The sequence below is a fragment of the Chelmon rostratus genome, chromosome 2 (assembly GCF_017976325.1).
Source record: "Chelmon rostratus isolate fCheRos1 chromosome 2, fCheRos1.pri, whole genome shotgun sequence".
Classification (NCBI taxonomy): Eukaryota; Metazoa; Chordata; class Actinopteri; order Chaetodontiformes; family Chaetodontidae; genus Chelmon; species Chelmon rostratus.
Genome location: NC_055659.1, coordinates 13,548,312 through 13,570,276, shown reverse-complemented (window position 1 = coordinate 13,570,276; position 21,965 = coordinate 13,548,312). Strand labels below are relative to the sequence as shown.

The 21,965-nt window shown below is 43.3% G+C and overlaps 1 protein-coding gene across 1 annotated transcript in view; it reads right to left on the bottom strand.

Annotated features, from left to right (window-relative positions):
• Positions 1 to 21,965, bottom strand: part of foxj3 (forkhead box J3) — a 72,201-nt gene that overhangs the window by 12,900 nt on the left and 37,336 nt on the right. The window contains exons 3-5 of the mRNA XM_041957365.1: positions 6,740 to 6,814; positions 3,649 to 3,732; positions 2,085 to 2,186 (exon numbers count right to left, since the gene is read on the bottom strand). Of these exons, the coding sequence (XP_041813299.1) occupies positions 2,085 to 2,186; positions 3,649 to 3,732; positions 6,740 to 6,814 (261 nt within the window). The remainder of the gene's footprint in view (positions 1 to 2,084; positions 2,187 to 3,648; positions 3,733 to 6,739; positions 6,815 to 21,965) is intronic.

Sequence of the window (21,965 nt, the reverse complement as noted above, 5' to 3'; positions counted from 1 at the left end):
ACAAACAAACACAGAGACAGAGGCAGGCATGCTCATACAGGCAGGAGCGACTCCCCAGTAAATACTGTGTTAGCTAGCAGGCAAGCGAGTCAGAGTTCTATTCTTAGCAGTGAATTAAGTAAAAAGCCAGAGGTGTCTTTTACATGGGGGCCTAATCTGGAGCATGAGACACGGATTATGAAATCAAAGCAAGATTGGCCCAGGTGTCTCCAACAATGCCAGCTAGTGTTCGGCACAATCCCTGCATGCAGGATTGAACAGACAGAGAGAGGCAGAGGAAGAGCGAAAGAAGAGATGAGAGAAAGAGCGAGAGAGAGGAGGAGGAAAAAAGGCCAGACAATTCATCAGCAAACACACTTCCAACAATCCCCTCTTTCCCTTCATCATCACACTTCAGTGCCAGAGTTTCATCACATTCATGCCAATGTTTAGGGCCGCCTCAGAACACAACCTTTTGGGGGGGGGGGGTCTGAGTCTGGTGTGTGAGAAGGGCACAAGAAAAAGGGGGGTGCTTGTGAGGAATGTCTGACAGGAGACAGAAAAGAGATTCTTGCTGGTTCAGTAGTTGTCTTGCCAGCGTCTCCCATTGGTCTATCTGAGAAGGCGGGAATGAGGGAGAGAGACTGGAATAGAAAGGGAGAGAGAGAAAAACAGAGAGAGGGAATTCCTGTGGCTTGGCACACTGCACCGAAAGAGGCGTGGCCTGTCGTGTGTTTACAGTGTAAGACAGTGAGAAACAAGCTCTCTCTGTGGAGTTAGGGCCTCAGATCTGTTGCTATTACACTTTGTCTTCTGTTCACTTCACAACCGTAACAGGTTTTGTCACAACCAAGTGCAAGCAAAAAGACACAAATCAAAACTTCTTGTCATCAGCTCTTGGAATCGCACAGTAGTTGTGTTTTGTGCCGATTTAATGTTTTCTGCTTGTTGCTCTTCTGAGTTATTTGACTGGAGGTATTTGATGGCTGGAGTCCAGACTCTAAACTGTCAGCTCTTTACATTAGGGCCTCATTATGCTGTCACTGCTGGTAGAGAACGGTGCTGCGGCAAGTGCTTGTTTGTAGCAATCAGGGAGGAAAAGGGGTCATCTTTCTGCACACTTAGGCCCGTGAATCAGTCTGCTACAGCAACGTGAAAAACTGCATGCTCTCCATAGCAGCGGCCCCTGGCTGCTCGTCACTGACGGCTCGTCAAAACAAGCTGAAACACTCTGTAACATACTCTACATACATGTACACACAAGTTAGAACACACACTGGCATAGGCTCAAACCTTAGAGTCCCCATCACATACACACAAACACAGACACACACTCCTCTTTCCTATCAAAACCCCCGTTCACGTTAAACAGTTTTTTTAATGCTTGCAGCAAATGAATAAGCCACTCTTGTAGGCTTTTTAAAAGTACACCTGAGAGCTGCCCCCACTGGGCTCAGTGGATGAGAGCTTAAGGTTAAAAAGCCTATTTAAATTTCAGGGTGAGCGGCACACTCACAGCTAACAGCTAGCAGTCCCTGTAGCTTTGCTCTGTGATGAACAAGTGTTTCTGAGCTTTTACACGCATATACATTAAAAAAAAGGAAAAAAGCTGCAGAGAGCAGACAGCACCAGCAGCAGGAGTGGCCACCTAGCGTAATGTGGTCATGGACTAAGAAATACGAACCTGGGCGTCAACTTCCACTACAGGTGCAAACACAGAAACCCAATGCAGTGTGTGGGGTATCCTATTGCAAGTCTGCACGGGACTGCGTAAGGTCGATCAGGTTGCAAGGTGCTAAGTATCAGTGTGAGCATCGTATTTCGTGCTGAAGATAACAAGAGCCTGCTGCCTGTTGTTGTAGAGGAAAAAGGTGCACTGCAGATAGTTGTGTATTTCGGTGTGGGTTGCATTGCAGAGAAGCTTTAGGCATATAAGCATGTGCTTTTGTGTGTATGTGTGTGTGTTTGTATCTCCCCTCCACTAGAGTGCTCCTCTCTCTGTGGGGAATAGTGCTGTAGGTGGTTGGAGAAGTGGGTGGGGTCAGGGTGCAGCCGTGTAGCCAGGTGTGTGTTGGAGCTGGAGGCTGGATGGCTGGTTGTAGTACCTTGTTAGTCACAGTGTTGATTGCCAGCGTTGGAGAGGCACTTCCAGAGATCATACACTCCATCCCCAAAGACTCCGACTCCAGGCTGTACGGCGTAGAAGCCTGTGGGGGTTGGGGGCGGGGTGTGGAGGCAGACAAAAAAAATAAATAAAAATTCAACACTATCCAATTATTAAACACATGAAATCCCACTGCGGGTTGCAAGACCTGTATTATGTTTGTGACAATCTTGTGCTCAGACCAGATACATATCCATCAGCACGATACCAAAAAACCCCAAAGCTAAATAAATAAATAAAGCAGAACTGTTGTCATATGACAGAGCAACACCTTTATTTAGGTCACATTTGAACTGTGCTTTCTGAGAAGATGGAGGCAGCCCCCATCCCCACCATCACCTCCCACCCAAATGTGCACACGCACGTGCACACAAACACACACACACTTGTCCTGCTGTATAGACACACTGTTGTGAGAGATAACTCTGCCATGCCTGTCTCCCAAAACTGCTTACTGTAAGAGGATTGGCTGCCAACAATACCATTTTTAATTCATGATAAACATAAATGAGATTTCACAAACTCTCAATTTCAATGTCTGAGACTCTTCATGGAATGCCTTGTAGGCAGACAGAGTCTGGGGTGGGGTGGGGGGTGGGGGTGAACACAGCGCATATGTCCTACAGAAACACACTCTTCACTTGGTGCGTTCTTTTGTGTCATGCTCAAATGAACAGAACTGCATCAGGAACGCTTTAGTTGAAACTGTTGGCAGAGCTGCATACTAAAAACAATGTACTCTTCCTGTACCTTCTCCATTTGTTGTAAATAAAATCTCACACCAGCAAAGAGACGCAGTTTGTTGAATGAATGTGATAGTATTTCAATGCTGCAGGGCGCCTACATTAACAGCATGTTAAGTTTTATGTCTGTGTGTGTGTGTGTGTGTGTGTGTGTGGTAGAGACAATGGCATGTGTTAGCGTGTGCACATGAGTCTGCCTCGCCAGCCTAACAGAATCGTCCTCTTTTCGTAGCCTCTGGTCAGCCACGTTGTGGGGAAGGAGGAGACAAGAGACCGCTGCGTCGAGATGCCCCAGGGCCAGGTCAATCTGAGCAGCTCACTAAAGCCTCTACAGCTGTACGTAACACTGGACGAAACTCATCCATAATTAAAGACAAAAGCTCCCGCTCAGAATAGCCGGCGCGCACAGCTCTGCATTAATTGATGTTTGTTAAAAAAAGTGAGTGCAGAATGTAATGTATGTAATGGCTGCCTGGGGCATAGTTTATTAATAAGGACCCCGCTTCATGACAGGCTAGCGAAGCAGCATGGAGAGGCAGTTACATAAAGTCTGGATATGAACTCCTACTGAGTCTGTGTGTGTGTGTTTGCGTGTGGTAGAGAAAGAGTGGGAGAGAAAGCAGGGTTAACGGAAAAGAAAACTGAGGCAGAAGTAGAGACACAGAGGCGCAGATGAATCCTGAACCAAGCAGAGATGGAGACAGAAGCTTTAGCAGAGGAACAGCATATGCAGAGAAATGTGTTTTCTCTCATCGCACTCACCCGCTCTCCAGACCTCGGCCTCTTCTTTGGCCGTGTAGGCAAGGCGTCCTCCTTTGGGTTGGTGTCGATGGCCCAGTAAGATCCCTGCAAACAAAAGAGAGACCTGTAATAAGCTGAAAAGACACAACAGATCACTTTTTCATGTGGCATCCCGAAGATGTTCGCACTGGACTGAGACATTTCCCCTCTAACGTGACAGGAAACGAGCACCAGATCTTTCTTTGGCCCTGTAATTTACTCGCTTTGGAACAACACCATTTAAAAATCAGGAGGCCTCATCTGCTCTGCTAAAGTCTGTCCTATCAGCCGAAGCCTTTATTTGAGTTGATAGCTGTGAGTTTGTGCGGCGTGTGGGTGGGCTTTGTTAGTAAGAAAGGCTTGGCTTTTCCTCCTCTGCGGCTGCTCCTCAATGAGAGGCTGGTGAGGGCAGCTGGTGGTGGTGAAATGCTAAGCCTTTCCTGAAGCTGTACTTCCTCAGCCTCAGGTACTGAGTCAGAGCGCTGTTGCCAAGGATGAAGGCTTCACAGTCTCAGCGCAGGAATCGAGGCAGCGCTAGCCCTGCCGTGTTGCTTTCTTCTAAGGTCTGAGCGAGGCTAATCAAGGAGAGAACAGTTGGGGCTGGCTCTGGGGCTGCAGCAAGCAATTCCACAACCAGGCTGCATTATTTATCTTTGCATTCGGCCCCATTTAATTTATTTTTCAATGGTGTTCCTCCTCGAAACAACAGGAAAGCAGCTTACAGTACAGATTTTTACCCTAAGGCCCTACAAGTTCTGAATTCATTTTTAATATTTCATATGGCCCCTGATAAAATCTCAATTGTCAAGAGAAAGTGAGATCAGGACCTTTAAAATTACTTCCTTAGCAGAGAGAATAATTGTTATTTCCATAAGAAATTCACTGAACAACAGGAGAGGCCACAGAACAAGCTGTATCTCAAGTATTTATACAATAACGGCTGCGTGCACAATGGCCTGTTCTTGGTAAAGACAGCAAATCTGTTATTTTCACAGCTCACATACACCACTGCTGCAATTGTTAAAATGAAAAGCCAAGGTTGGCCTATATTCGTCAGGGGGTTAAAATTATAAGTTTTAATATGTGCAAGGCTTTGGGGTCAATTAACATTTTCCTCAGAGGGAAGAATAATTCACAGCACAATCAACCAAAGATGAAGAAACACCTCATACTGATGTAGGCTCTGGTAAAATGCTGCGGACCCCTCATTACACACATGTTTTCTACAAGAAGCTTCAGTGAAAAATTTATGCAAAAGGTGAGGGAAAAAAAGGGTCTGTACATGTGATCCATCTCTGTGTTCAGATGCAGGGGTTAATTGCAGCGGTGCAGATGCAGATGTTTCAAAATTAGGAGTCACAGAGACAAAGCCAGTCTATGTGGTGTTCCTTTTAATTAGGGGGGGACACATTAAGTTAACCCTCATGGGAGGGGAGTTTCTGCATTTCCCTACACCCACCCCAAGAGAGTTGGCAGGAAAAAAGAAAAACATATAAAGAGTCATTAAATTATTCACAAATATACTGCAATATACTGTAGCAATGCCAAGTGAAGTGTGTCCGTGGAGTCTGTGGCAACAACATAGCAAAGCCATAATATTCTCTGCAGCCATAAAACAAAGGCTGCTGTGAGATTTTCTTAAAAAAACAAAAAAAAAAACAAAAGAGATCCTGATAACAGATGTGCTCTCTTCCCATAAATGATGCAGCTCATTTTCATACATCAACATAAATTATGTCATCTAGTTCCCCTTTTGTGTGTAAATATAGGAAGGACAAACACAACAAGCACACTGGTCATCTTTGACACTCCAGGCCGAGACATAAGAACAATTAAAATAAAGATCATTAATGCCAGCCTTCGCATGCTGCATCTCCACCACCGAGGTAGACAGGGTGTATGTGTGTGTACAATACCAACTGTCATCTCTTACACCATCTCAGAGAGAGAGACAGACAGAGAGCGACATGACTCTCCTATCTCATCCAACCAGCAGTTCTCATATTCCTGCCACATTACAATATTGATGCAACATATCAAGAGCGGCTAGCGCCTCTTTGAAGTTGTCTTCGGGGGGGAAGGGAGTGAGGAAAATTCCAAATTAAACATTAAGGATGCGAGCACGTTGGCCATGCATTTGGAATGGGATCCATACAGCAATAGATTATTTTGTATTTAGTGGAGCAGCTCCCAGGAGTGTCAATATCAGAGGATTACAGCAAAACATGAAATTAGCATTCAGTCCCCATCCTCTACACAGCTAGGCGTAGCTCTTCATGCATGTGTCGGTGTGTACGTGCGTGTGTGTGTGTGTGTGTAATTATTTGTGCGGTTCCCTAAGCATATGTAGCGTATGCTCTGACAGTGCCGGGATGAAATCTGGGTTAGGCTACATATGGTTAGACCTATGCACGCCATCATACTAAATATAGGAGCATAGGCTCCTTCTTCATGAACCACTCAGCGGGCCAGGGGACACTATTTATCAGGTTGCTACAGACTGTGAAGTAAACCGGGACGAAAAAGCAACTGTAGGTGGTCCTACTGAGATTCAAATGTCAAATTAACATGTTGGACTTGGTGATTCTTTTACAGAGAAGAAAAAGACGGAGACGGAGCTGAGTAGAGAGCAAGTGAGGTCTGACTTTTTTAGTAGGTTCAGCACCTTCAGTAAACACTTCAGGGACGGAAGATTCTGGAAATGACCTGACTTCTACCCTGTTATGGCCCCATCTCTACCAGTCTTTGACTTTTTTTCCCTTCACCCACATCTGTGGTCTGTGCTGGTCCAAGAAACTAGTCTCTCCTTACATTTGAAATGCAATTCTGCGGGGGTGGGAGGTTCATAATAGATTACGAGCATGCCATGCATTTCCAGACTGTCAGAGTCCTGGCAGCCATTCAAAGGTAACATTTTTCTAGCAGAGATAGCATGATACACAGCAAAAAAAAATGTTGTAACAGTGAATTCTGCCAGCTGAGAAACTAAACGCATTCTTGTATTTGTATTTTTTTTTAATTATAACATGCATTCCTCGCTGTTTATAATCAAATTCATGTTTGAAAGTCTCACCTTTCCTGGGTCATCTTTGGAGCGAGGCACTTTGAGAAAACACTTGTTCAATGACAGATTGTGCCGTATTGAGTTCTGTGGGGAGGAAAAAGAGAGAGAAAGGTGGCAAGGTGAGTGAACACATATCAAAACCAGATTACACAGACAAGTCTGTAGTACTTGAGTGTGGAGAACATCACCGCCAGCAGCAACAAAGGCATTCAACTTGTTGGCACGTATCTTTTAGGTTTAGTCACAGCTCCTGTCATCGAGGTCAGCTTGTCTCAGTGGCATGAGATCTGACCTATAACTGGGTCCAGATTTCATTCCACATGCACATACAGGAGCTCAATCTGTGTACAAAGCCATCAGGAAGCAGCATCTTTCATCAATGTCCAACAAACTGCATTCTGGTTGCACAAATATATAGTGAATTCCACGGGTGCCAAAAGTAGGAGCCAGAAGGAATCCCACACTGGGATGGTTGCTGATACCAGTGCCTGATATTAATTAATGTTTCAGCGAGCTCCTGTGGGGGCAGGAAATAAATTATGTAGATCATTCTGAAAGTTAACTCATTACAGTGTTACAAGCTACTCCACGGCAGTGAAGAGGCAGGTTCATTCAGCTGCCTGATTGGGGAGGCGAGGTGGGCTGAAGTAGCCACAAGGGCTAGAGAGCCATGCTCCAGGCCTGGGTTAACCAGCTACAGCAAGGCCCTCAGAACCAGCTGGAGGCAGGCCAGCGGAGGGCTTACAAGAGCCAATGGACGCACACGTTTCTCCACTCCACTTTATGGAGTGGTATTGACAGATGGCCACACTGAAAAGCTGTAGGATTCTCTGATGAGTTTAGCGGATGCAGGAGATGAGTAGAGAGAGGCACAGATACAGAGAGAGGGAGAGAGAGAGAGAGAGAGAGAGAGAGAGAGAGAGAGAGAGAGAGAGAGAGAGAGAGAGAGAGAGAGAACCCCAAGTGCAAAAGATGGGAGCTGCTTGTTCAACAGTATAGGCAATTATACCACAGGAGGGATGATAATGGCAGCCTCGTTGTAATGCTGTCAATCTCCCTGGTTAAATCACTCTGAAATGCCAATGCAATCCAGAAGAAGTCTAACAATGTTCCCCAACACAAATATATAGAAGGGGAAACTGGAGCCATTGTCAAAATAATTCGTTCTTGTGTCAGAAGGGAATATTTTCTGAAAGCAAAACTCACCCCAAAATCTTTTGAGTTCAAACAATCGTCCCTGCAGGCTTGAAAGAAGGCTGTAAAAGTATGCAGTTTGCTCCCTTCACAAAGAATTCCTGTTACAATGGATCCCCCAAAAATTTGTTCATGACATTAGATCTCTGTTGCCGCTTGCATCGGGTTCAAGTTAAAGACTCGTCTGCAGGGCAGTGAAGGGAACGGCTTCGTTCGACCTCCAAACCTCGGCCAAACCCTGCAACCCGGCGCAACCACTGCACAAAGGAGCACTCGCCTCAGTCAAAGAGCCACTCTTTTTTGTCCCTGCAGTGTTGGAATGAAGTGCCTACCAAAGTCAGGATGGCAGAGTCACAGCTCTTATTCTTCAGCAGCCCAAAAACCCAACGTATCAGGCTACATCTTGACACACAAAGTTGGCATGTCACATTCTGTATTATTGTTCTAAGCAATTGTACTGTAGCTCTGAACATGCTTTAAGTCGTTTGTTTAAGAGGGTTGCACTTCACAGATTGTATGACATCTCACCCTTGCTCCAATCAAAATTTAATGCATTTATAGTAAGTCACTTCGGGTAAAAGTGTTTGCAAAAGATGAATGTAATGTTTAAATAGCAAGTTTTCAGCGCAGAAGAAACATGTCCAATGGAACCTCTTAACGCACCTGAATCATAATCCACTCTCTCATAACCCACTCTCTGCTTTACAGATGCATGTGCAACCAAAAATATGGCTGAAAGTGCAAAACTCTACCTGAAGTGACATAAATAGTCTTATAATGTGTGTTTAAAATGTACTGAGTATGAGACAGCAGAGAAGCGGATTGTGCTGTAGGAAATTTTGACACTTGTTGTCTTGCCACAATTTTAAAGACACATTTTCAAGATAACTATAACTACTGCTGTTTTTGAAGAAGCAAAATGCAAAATTTTCACAGTCACATTTCAAGACTGCAGGGCTGAGAGATGGTTGCGCAAAAGATTTTGGGTGGAGTATCACCCAAATACCTGAATTTAGGAAACTGAATGCTTCACAATGGCACAATGGCACAAAATAAATAGATAGATACTTTATTCATCTCCAAAGAGAAATTTACAGTTCCAGCAGCTCAAAGGGTGGAAACACAAGGGCATGTAAAATACAATAGTCGGGGTAATAAGAGACACACAAGTCATAAACCAGCAGGCTGTCCTACGCCCACACACCCCAATATTTTTAAAACTCAAAATAAAACTGTTGAAAAATCCCGAACATAAACCCTACTCTCAAATTCAAAAATTGTGTGGTCCATCCAACTGAGGATTAGGTTCATTATCAATTAATCATTGTTTGGTCTGTGAGAAAAAAAAAAGATTGAAAACTGGCCATCACAAGTTCTGAGAGCCCAAGGTGACTTCTTCAAATGTCTTGTTTTACCTGAACTCAATTAAAATTCAAAACTCTATAAAACACAGAAAAGTAGCAAATCTTCACATTCATCTTCATATTTCCTTGAAACTGCTCAATTAATCGATAATCAATTTATTGAGCGATTCGTTGGCCAACAGTTTTAGCTCTTGTTTCTGTTTTTTTTAAATCTCTTATAGCTACCATAAGCATGTAAAACATCGACCACTACAGCCTGTCACACACCCGTGTACATTTATGGAAAAGCCTCAAACCACAATATATTTTGGTCACACTCATATCAGATCTACAACTAGATAGGGAAGCACTCAGGCTTGCACTACGATCAGAACCCTCTGTGGTCTGAATGTAATATAGCCACAAAAAGCTAATCTAACACAATCAGATCTGAAAAGTCATATAGACTTGACATAAGTCACCTACTATTTGACCCCAATGTTGAGTCCACAAACATACTGCCTACTCTCACAGATGCTCTTCCTTGTCCAAGGCCCAGCCAGACTACTTTACACAGGCTGCAGTGACAGCACCATTACACAAGCCTTGTCCTTTTAGCCACACTCGGTCCCTTGCCTTGTCACAGTTCAGCATTAATTCAGATGAAAAAAAAAACAAAACAATGTGAGCGCAGTATGTGATCATGTATAGTGGATGGTGACAAACAGATACAAGGCTCTCCATTTAGCCATGCTTTGCTACTTTAAAACCCTGAGACATGTCTAACAGGGGAGCGCCTGAGTGGAGGGTGTGTGATGCAAGCTGCACAATGCCAAACACACTTAAGTGCTTAAAACCAGAGTGTGTGTGCCACTTGATGCCAGGCGGACAGAAGCAGCTGAACTTGCACAGAGAGGTGGCTCTATCCATTAAGGACCTTCTGCTGGGCCTAAATCATTGATACAGTCAAGCAACCGAGGCCTGCTGCTACATTAGAAGTTTATTTTTTAATGAACTCTGCCTGCCTGCTCTCTTCTCCTCCTGACAGTCCCCGTGTCCCGCAATGTCCCATACTGTGTCTGATAAACTCTCTCCACTGCTTTAGACACATGTGTGCTCTGAAACTAACAGGCGGTGGGTTATTTGCAGGCAGAGAGATGAACCAGAACAAAGGGGGACTTTAAAATATTACAACAGCAGCAGGGGAAGAAAAAGAAAATGGTGACAAACACAGTCGCTGCACTTGATAGATCATAGTGTATTCGCTGAGTAGGAGAGAAAGGGGAGAGCAAGACAATGATAGGCTGATGAAAAATTAGGGCCAATTACTGCTGTGAATATAAACAATATGTCAGCATTTGAGCAGCAGCTCCTTAGATTTACCATCTAAGTCTGTGTGAGTATAAAACATTCGCTTTAAGGCAGTGGGCTAAGTTGGTATAAGGGTATAAGTGGACCTACAGTACAGAGGGAAGTGAAGTAGGTGGAAGAGGTCAGAGGGTGTGAACAGTGGTACACAAAGTGAGTCAGACAGAGCTCACTGCAGGGGTCCTGCCCAAGTGCTGCCCAGCATCTACCTGCAACCCCCACAGAGCACTTCATATCCAACCTCAGCACAAGCCTGTGTGCGCCTGTGTGTGTGTATGTGGGATGCCTCCTACACACCTTAAAAAACACGCACACACTGGAACGTGTCTCCTAACAAATGGCGATGATTTAACACACCAGGACAGCAGTGGAGGCGTAAGCAGCTCCGCCCTCACTGCCCCCCCGCTGAGGAGCGCTGCAGCTCAGCAGAAGGGCCGCCAGGGGAAAGTAGGTCAGGCTGACCTCTGCGCTCGGCGTGTCAAACGTTCAGAGTGAGCTAAAGGGACAGGCCATGTCAGAGCCCTGCTCCTCACAGCTGGGGAGGAGGAGGCATCCTGTGCACACGGTCAGGGACCCAAGGAAGCGAACTCGGCATGCTGGGACAGACACATGTATGCACACATACCGGTTATGACATAGGAAGGACCACCAGCAACCGAGGGAGAGGAAGAGTCACACTGTGGTCCAACGTGAGTAAATCAATGCCCCCGTAAGTTCCTGGTCTTCCCACATTCAAACCATTTTCTTGCAACTATATGCCTCTAGACAAAGCTACAAAAAATAATAAAATAAAGGAAAAATAAAGTGTACGGGGGCTCTAACAAACCAACACACAGCCCACTCTTATATTTGCCACAACTGACAAAAAGCAACAAGAGGCAGTAGTGCAGTGGTGAGTTTACTTGAAACATTCCTGAGACCACGTGAGAGTCTGAGATGACCCAGAGGCACTCTTAAAGTGTTATGAAGAACTTAAATGCTTCTGGATTTGCTGTCTTTGCGATCAAAGTGTTCTCCCTAGCATTTCAGTGTGTGGGAAAATAGGGTGTGGTGAACGGTGTCAGGAACGAGTGGTTAAACATTACAATGACCTCTGCTACAGTTGCTTCTCATAAAGGCAAATATTCCAAGTTAAAATGATTCCTGAGTTCAATTCATATTTCTAATAAAGAGCAGATCTGGGGAGAAAAGCAAAAGGATGCACAGTATAAAGCACAGAGTAAAGCAAGGTTAGTTTAGGTGACATTGCATACCCAACCACAGTACTGTACCGTTTTAAGTTTATCCCATTTTGTATGAAATCAACATGTCTTTTCACATTAACAATGAAATAGAAGACAGAATGTACCACAGGGCTTTTAGAGTGGAAAGAAACAGCCATGTAAAAATATTACGCAGGCCTGTGTTGCCACATCTAATATCTTGTATGGAGTGTCTGTACAGATGAGGGGAGAATGACAAATCAGATGGACCCAAGCAAACATTCCTGCAAGTACCATCGCTTGGAGGATAGGACCTCAACCTCTAATTGACCTGTCAGCAAGTCTGAACGATGGAGAGATATAAAAGACAGCCACAGCTGAGATACATGGTTCAGATCTGTTCAAAAATACAGATATCTCTTGGAGGAATGAATGGTGAGAGGGAGGGAAAGAACTGGTCATTGAGTAGGCGAGTGAGCGAGTGAATGAATGAGTGGGTGAAACAACAGCCAAACAAATGGAAAGAAAGGCCTTTGGACTGGTATAATGAACACGAATAGTGTTCAGAAAATTGGTGGACTGCAGATATTACTAAAAAGAGATGTCACAACAGACAACAGTGAAACAGTGTGAAAATTATTTAATGCAAGAGAGGAAGTCCATCTGAAATGACTGAGCATTTCCTGCTGCACGTTAGACGAGAGCAGCATTTTGATGTCCCAGTCAGAAAAAACACTAAATGTTTCCTTTATTTGAACTTTTAACAAAACAGAAACAGCTTTGTTTTCTTATTCAACAATTAGCCAAAAATCAAAACCACAATTTGAGCGATACAGTGTCATAATCGACAAACAACTCTAAGGTAGAGGTACTAAAAAAACCAAGAGAACAACAATAATATCGCAACAACTATTGGAACATAAGAGATGAGACAAGTAATCAATGAATCACTAAGTTTACAATGGAAAGGTAATTGCCAATTATTTTAATAACTGATCATTAATCATTAAAGTTTTTTGTCAAAGGTAAAAACTTATGCAAAAACAAATGCCAAAAGTAAACTCATCATGACTTTTGACTTCAGAACTGTGCACAATATGTCCATCTCTCTCCAAGTGACAAATTCATTGACAATTACATTTTAAACGAGCCAAACCGAGAGAAACAGAGAAAGACAGAAAGAAAGAAATAACGAACGAGGCGACAGCAAGAATCAGTAAGAACTGAGTGCAGCAAGCAAGCCAACAATACAGGAAATGGGAAGTGAATCAGTAGACACACACACACACACACGCACACGCACACACGCACACGCACACGCACACACACACACACACACACACACACACATGCACACAGGTAGATTACTGTATTTTTAGGCCTTTGTTATTTTATATGGACCCAGTGACATGCCCACCAACACAGAACGTACTCCTCAGCCTCGGGGATCTGCACCGAGGCCACGGAATGTAGCACCTTCGCTATCTATTTGTAGTGGGTGTGGGAAGGCGTGTGGGATGCCACAGCATTGGCTCAGCAAGGCACCGCTTAAAAAAAAAAAAAAAAAATCATTGGACACACATACACACAGGTAGAGAAAGGTAAGTTCGTCGAGGTGCAATCACCAGACGATTTAATCCTGTTAGCCGTGAGAAGAGCTGTGACCTAATGGCCATCAGTACGAGGCTCTCCTGACTGACTGGATGAAAACCTGCAGCGTGATGACAAAGGAGTGCCAGGATGCAGCATTTTGAGCACTTAAAAGCACATGCTGTGAATGCGTGTTTTACCACACGCGTTCACAACTTGTACACAAAAAATCATGAGACAAACTTGCCTTAAGGGCTCCAAAAGGGACTGTAAAGTAGCTTTTCTAGGGCTTCAATGACAAAAACAATTACATTAAGCTCATATTAAAGACATATTTAATTCTATTTAGCACTACTTAAGCTTTATTCACTACAGTGACCCCTCCCCCACCGTCACCATACTGTCAGACTCCAAGTCTTCCAACACACACCACAAAGCTCTTTTGCATCTAGCAAAGCTACTGAGAGACCCAAAGCCCACACTCAAATACCAATGAAGTCAACTATAACGATTTTCAACTTGATTTTTTTAAACCATCTTCAAAGGCATTTGATCTGCCTCCCCTGCCATCTAGTAGTAATATGTTGGCGTGCTAGGTTTTAAACCCCTTCGTCTCTGATCTTTACTCACTTGTATGTAGTTTTAATAAAACATGAACAGTTTGCTTGCCTGCCACAGAAAAATACATACCAAGGTCAAATCTGTCATACATATAACAACCTGTTACTCAGTGCTAGGAGAGCTCTTCGTCTACGTCCGTAATGCAAAGACAAAAGAAAATTAGCAAACTGGAAAAATCAAAATGATCGCTAACTTATGCCATATAGACCCAGGTCATCTGGTGTAGCACACTGAGGTATTATAGTAATTAAAACTCAACAGCCACTTCGGCAGAAGGAGATGACACTATGGGGAAATTGTATTTTTCTCCCCCTCGTCCAACAGTGAGCATTTGGCTAAATTAAACCCATTTTTCACTGGCTGGCTAATATAATGAGGGCAATACATGCAAGAAAGAAATTAGCTTGATAAGCGATTACATGTGTGGACTCAAAAAGAAAATGTTATAAGGAGAAGTGAGAACAGTGACAGAGACAACAAAAAAACCTTTCAGAACATTAGCAAGGTGCTTGGACTTTATTATTAAGGATTTTTAAAGAGCCACAGAGTGCCATTAATGAAAATAAAAACAAGGAAGAAAGAAAGAAAAAAAGAATCAAAGCTGTCAAAGTTCCCCTGCCACTACAGGGGAGCCAATTGAGATGACAACTGAGGTCACTGGTTTGCATCAGCCTCCACAGGTGTATTGTTTCCAGAGGCCAGCGCCATACATTCAAACTGCAGGAAAGGTAAAGAGGACAGACAGGGGAGGCGGCAGGTACGAAATGTGCTTCACCAGTGGAAGAGAAGATGTGTAAGGATGAATACAATCAAGCTAACAGCTGTCTACTGCAAAACCAGACTATCACTGACAACTACAAAAGCCCATATTAGACCAAGCCATCTATATCAACCACCAAGAGACACACATTAACCGAAGAAGTCTGCAAACATATTGTTAAAAAATACAATGAGCTTACCTGCCTATTCTGTTAGTGTGGAATCTTCCACAACACCAAGTAAGTAAAGAAATCCAACTTTATCTGCCAAGTAATTTTGTTGAGAGTAATCCAGGGATACTGCATCCTATAGAGCTCAGACAGTAGGCTGAGCCAAAACAAAAACCCCATAGTTCTCCAGTGGCATATAAGAAGTTTATGAATGCTGCACCAAGGATGTTCTCTTTTCAACAGAAGCAGTGGGGTTAGAGACCAAAAGCTCCAATATAAATGTTCTGAACTCAATCTCACTCAGGCACATGCACCCACATTCCCTTCCCTACCTGCTTTGTTGCTGTAAGGCCAACCTTGGAACGGACCTGCAGAAAAATTCAAGGGAAAAAAAAAAAGAAAAAGAAAAAAAAAAACAACAACTTCTGCATTATTTTCTAGGTGCACTTGAGGTTACAGCCCTGGCTTGAACGCTATGTTTGAAATTCGAGCATTCCCCTTATAAATTGGGAGGCAGTCACTGCAGATTTCAAAAGCTGTGGGGGAAAAATTCACTTAATGCAACACTGAATGGCAGGTCACACTACAACAAAAGCCCTGAGCCACTCATATGAGGCCTATTTGATCACAGTCCTTCAGAGAGCTATCTGTCTTTGTCTCTCTTTCCCTTTTGCTGATATTTGTGTCTCTCCCACTCTGTCTCACTCTCTCGCTCACAGCCAAACTGCACACAGTCAAAGCGCTTTGTACAACCTCTGGTGTTGCTACACTTGTTATACTACAGCACGGTGCAGCATGCCGAAGTGTAGCATTATTCCATTAAGTGGATTATTTCAGACCGTCTCTGACCTTCGACAGGGTTGTCATTGGCAATGAACCAACAAGAATTGAGGAGAAATGATAATGGGCACGGACTTCTTTGGAAATTGGCAAAATTGAGTGATAGATAACACTACTGAACAGTAAACCTACACTGTAGATTAGGCTGGAACGAAAAGGTTGAAACCTGGCAGGACTAAAATCAAGTCAGGAAAATAAAATAAGTGTGCAACATTCACGACAGAAAATCAAGAATGCTAAGAGTTAATCTTAAAGAATTCTGTGTCTAGAAAATCAGACCAATTTCATGTAGCTCACATTTAGCAACAACAGCTACATTATTGCAAATCCTAAAATGACCTCTTCACTACTTTAATCATCAAATACATTCACATGAGGAATAATATTTAACAATAATGGCTTCGCAGTTGTGTACTTCTGGTAATTGCTGGCTAAGTCACAGCATTGGATATCGTTAGTTAGCTCTCAGTCTCCACTTCAGCTGCCGATGAAATGTAAGCAAACGTTAGTGAACAAACCATCTTTGGCCGAGCACACAGACACCAGTTTGCAATGAACATTTCCAGGTAACAGACAACAGTGCTCTGTTCCAGCTCGACAAACGCACACAATAAATGTTGATGCAGCTTATAAAATGTGAGAATGTGAGGCCTGCAAAAAGCATTGATCTGACCTTGAATTTATGGGACATTTTCTGTTTTAAGGGGGTCATTGTCACAACTGCGCACTCTGGCTCAAGCTCTGTCAGTCCATCTACTCTCACGCACTCAGCGCCTAAAGTCATCACAAGTTATATCAGCCTTGAGGAAACAAAAATAATTGACAGATTCTCAAATGGGAAAAAAGATGTACTGTAGCACATAGTGTGTGCTTGGTCACCCGAGACAAACTGGAAAACCGGTACAGTACAGACTGACAATATCAGCAAAGAGAGCCGCCTTGCACAGCGCTGTAAATTGAGTCTGGTTCTCTGAGCGACGCAGGCTCACACTTTTCTCCTGTGCTACACGGGGCGCATTTTCTCTCCATTCCTCCTCCACTGCAGAGGCAGCACAAGGCCATGAAAGATTGGAGGCAAAGTGACGTCCTCTGGTTTATCCTCCCTGAAAGCCTTCGCATGCTCTCAGTTCCACATGAGGGATCTGATGAAAGCCGTTTGTCAGTACGCCACTTAATTATCAGCCAGAAGAAGAGCCTCTGATGCTATCCTCTGACAATGGCTCACAGCAGCCTGCTGACTACAGTGCCCACTAACAATGAAGAACTGACTGCAGCTACTAATGGTGACGGGGTAGTGCCAACCGTCCACTTAAGAGTTAGACAAATTAAGTAATGGCACAGAAAGCCTTTTGTGTGCTACTTCAATGTACTGTATATTCTTGCCTTTGCAAGGTTAGAAGTAGCAAGCAGCAAATTTTACATTAAAATACCAAGACTGTAAAATGTGATGTTTGGACGAGAAAATGTAAAACAGACCTACTGAAAACTCACTGTATCGACCTGAGGAAAAACTAAGACGTTTTGACCTTTTATATTTCCTGCATGTCTACACAAACATTATCGAGCTTATGCAGCTGCTCAATATGCACATTACCATCAGACTACAGTAAATACACCAGTCACATGCACTCCTTAACCTTCTACCTTTGCATAGTCATTTTCTTTTGACTGCTGACTGTTAAAAAACAAAACAGTCACTCTAGCTATATACACCATTATTTCTGCGCAGAAAAAAGAATAATCCCACTAACTTTGATATAGTTATAGAAACTCTTGCATCAGACTCAATTATGGCATCTGAATATCATAAGGAGGGAAATGATTCAACATGAGCATCACTCTGGTTCTGGCGACTAGAACCTCCTTTTGCCTGGTGCTGCTGAGTCTATTTTAAATAACTGCAGTACGTATCCCTCAAAAGGTTGGATGTTCAGTTGCAGAAGATGATATTAGATACAGCTAGATAAAAGGCTTTTATTTTCTTATTCGGCTGTGTTCTTGTCATGCAACTCACTCCTACATTTACTTCAGTCGTTCTGAGGCTCTTGAATACTCATGGCCTGAAGGTTACTACACTAGCAGCGAAAAAAGTAAGCCATTTACCATCATCTGTATTAATCTGATCTGATACTTAGCTTTTCATTAGCAAAGTACATTACTGTACATGTCCATGACAGACACAGGGTGATGACTCAGTGTAACCTTGGACTCCCCACAGTAACCTGTCAGTAGGGAGCAAATCCACAAAGCAACGGCAAGAAGCAACGGCTCACTTTAAATCACTGCTCTGCTCTCACTAACAAAGCCTGAAAAAAAGCCTAAAAGAAGCTTTTTTTGTAATATGTATTAGATTTGATTTCCTTCTGAAAGGGAATCACAGACCCACCCTACAGTCCATTAGCCAAGTTAATGCAGAGCTGCCAGACTTGCTGACCCATTAATAATACATTGCAGTGGTCAAAAGAGGCCAGACACCTCCGTGCACCCCTTCATCCCTCTACACGGCCACATTAATGGACTAATTCAGATGCAATTAACTGGTGGGGAGAGGCTGTGGCCTTGCGGCTGGTGGAGCACAGGCTGAAGGGCTTACAGCCAGGGCTTGGATTATAATCACTGCGAGCGCACACATGAACACACACGCTCACAAAACAATTTAAATACTCCTAGAAAGGAGCCAACACATTTGTAGGAACACAGAATGTAGCTTTCACTATCGGATATCAGAAGGAAAAGAGAAAATTAATGAATATCATTTAAACTAGTCATTATATTCATCCCGAGAAATAATGTTCGTAAGTGGCCCTTGGCTAAATATCATTTTCAACCTAAAATTCAGGAATAACCTGCAACTTGGAGGCAGCGGAAGCGATCGACACACACACACACACACACACACACACACACACACACACACACACACACACACACACACACACACACACACACACACACACACACACACACCCCTTTGGAGTCTTGTTTGTGTCAACCCGGTGAATTTTTGGTTTCCACCAACACAATGGATCTTTAACTGTTTAATGCTCAACTATGTTCACCAGCTAATTGTTGCCTTCGCCTGTCCGCCGTTTGGTGCTGCGCAGATAATGTAAATTCAGTTTTGGGAGCTTTTTAGCCTGAAAAACAGCTGCCTGCTAAAAAAACAACACTGTGAAAATAAAGTTGTGAGATGAAAAACAGAATCAATGAGGTGAAAGAAAGAAAGCTCCATAGAACAAAGATGAACAGCGGAGTCTGGTAATAATTTTCAAGCAACCCCTTTCACATACAAGCACTTCTGTGATCCATTGTTAATATAAAAATATTGATTATAGCCACTTTAAACACCAGCAACGCTTCTCCTGTGAGGACCTTACTAATGGCAACGTGCAAAATGCTTGCGCTGCCTGCGTTCCCATTTAATTTCATCAGCCTCTTTTCATGTTTGTCCATTACAGCAAGTTTCATTCAATAATGTGGCTGCGGAAACCTGCTCTTTGAGAATGTGACGTTGACAAATGAGCAATTACAGGAGCGATATTCACGTGTCACATCTGTGGCCAGCATGACTCGCGATTAGCCCTACTGATGCTGAATGTGAGACGCGAGAGCTAAGCCTGTCAACACAGGCGCCTGGGAAGGCAGCGTGGCCCATTCTGGCATGTCATCCATCACTGGTTCCACTCGGCTGCCACAGCTGTGTCACTGTCCCCCTCTCACAGACCGCTGACCCCACTGAGGACGCTCCAGCAGGATGATCAAATATCTCTCTGAGATAAGAGACAACCATCCTGTTTCACTGACAAGGCAGAGGACAAAAAAACCCCTCTTTCCTACATATCATCTGCCACGGTGACATCTTTATCAATAAGCAGCATTTAATGCCAGGCAGAGACAGAGTCGTGTAAAGACACATGGCTCTTCGCCTTCCATTGTTAAAAATAAAAAAAAAGCAGGGATTGCGAAGAGCAGAGTGAAGCCATTAGCCGCAGCAGGCTGACACAGAAGGTGAGGGGGGTTAAATAATTGCCAGAGAAGAGAGAGGGTGGATTGAAACAAAGATGAAATGGAACAACATCGACCACACGTACTCCCAAGATAATTACTTGCCATGCAGATTTTATCAACATGGCAATCACCAGGGCTGGCCTACTCCTTTTAAAAAATTCAGATGTGAATGACCTGCAGTCAGGATGCAAGGCTGCATGGCAGAGCTCCCAGTCGCTCTAAGTGGATACCCAGTGGAGGGCTTACCTCAGTCAAGCTACAGACCTTTGACCCTATCAGCAGTCCCAGGTTGCTGTAGACTGTTTTTAAAGATCCTTCTCCAGCCTCTGCTAATTAGTCCTGCAGCCTCTTTTCCTTTCATTTCCAAAAAGGAAACGCTGCGTGTATGCCACAGTGCTGGCAGATAAATTAGCTGCACGCTTCACAGGAGGCAACCGTTCTTCAGGGAGAGCAGGCTACCTTAATTATGAATATTATTAATTACATTTTAAAAAAAGACGAGGAAAAATAGAAAAAAATAAAATCAATCAATCAATCACACTAATACTAAAAGGTATTTGTTTCAATATCTGCTTAATTAAATAGCACCTTGTTTACTCGAAATACTTGTGAAAATGATGTTTTACATAGACAGCGCCAGTGAAAGCAGCAGTCGGTCTAACGTAGCTTAGATGAATTTAACAGGGCAGATTCAGTGTTAAAGGCGCATTCAGGGGACTGTGCTCTATTTATAGCATGCAGAATTTATCAGCGTGCCCCTCTCCTTTCTCTGCCTCCTTGTCAGGGCAAAAATCAGTGCACACACAAGAGTCTACGTTAAAAGGCACCATCTGTGATCGCAATGTAAACAAAGGTAGCCTGATATTCAGACTGAACGGCCATTATGCTACCGCTCCATTATTCAGCCTGACATTGCCATCTTATTAGCAGTTTCCTGGAGGGGAGGATTTGATTTTACCCTAACCAATCACTGAACTAATGCATCCAGATGCTGTGACTGTGTTCGGCTGTGCACATTTAGCGCGAGTTCAGCACATTTACAGAGAACAGATGATAGTGAAAATACAAGTTTTGCCAAAATAACTTGCTTCTAAAATATCACACATGGTGATGCGTTATGTACAGGAAAATAACAGACAAGAGCTGAATATTTTCACAGCACAAAATGAGAGTTCACTGAGTGCGTCGTTCACTTGTTTTAGCACACCGGAAAGGAACTGTCATGATTACCTACAGTACATGTACGTAACATGGGCGATTATGAAGACACAAAGTGTTCATTATCTTCAGACAAATTACTGAGGCAATAAAGATTTATTGAAGACTGTGTCTGCTCAACCCAGCTTGTGTGCACTGAACTGTTTTAGCAGCCCGAGGATGCTTACATTTACAAACTTGTTAGCCAAGTTAGCCAACGTATTATGGCCGTGAACATGTTTACTCTGTATTCACACTGTTTACTTGAAGTTTAATTTATCACAGCATTGATTTAGAGCGGGGATTAAACTGTTAACCTGATTTACATTCAAATTGTTCCTTTTTATCTGACTCCAACACAGCTGGGTAGTGTCACCAACTTTAGGCCCACCCTCAAAGGATCTGATGACTTGGTTGTTTCTCCTGTTTGGGAAAGCTGTTTAAAGAGCAGAGCTTTTTAAAATTCTAAATACAAGCACCAACAACGGATGTCACTGAAATCAAAGTTATTCATATTTTGTGATGCTGATTAAAGTTTGTTTTTACCTGCAGTTATTGGAAGCTCATGAGTAAAATGGACTGATTTTAGAATAATGATCAGTTGAGGAGGAAAAGTAGTAAGTAGTATTTAAAAAAGGATGTAAACTTTCCTGATTCCTTTTCAGAAAACCCATGATCGGGTGGCAATACTCACAGACATTCACAGCAATTAAGCTCTTACTGTACATTACGTTCCACAAAGGCGACAGCCAACCAAGTAGAAAAATGACAGAGGGCAAAAGGCCACTCACTGGGAAAACTAAGTTAAAACACAGGGAAAGCAAAGTGCTATTTTTGTCTTAATATTTCTGGCCATGGAACGATGACTTAAGAGCTTCTGAGTAGCTCCCCGTGGCCCTTCATCTTCCCCTCTGAAAAATCTAAGAACAAGCTAATGATTTTT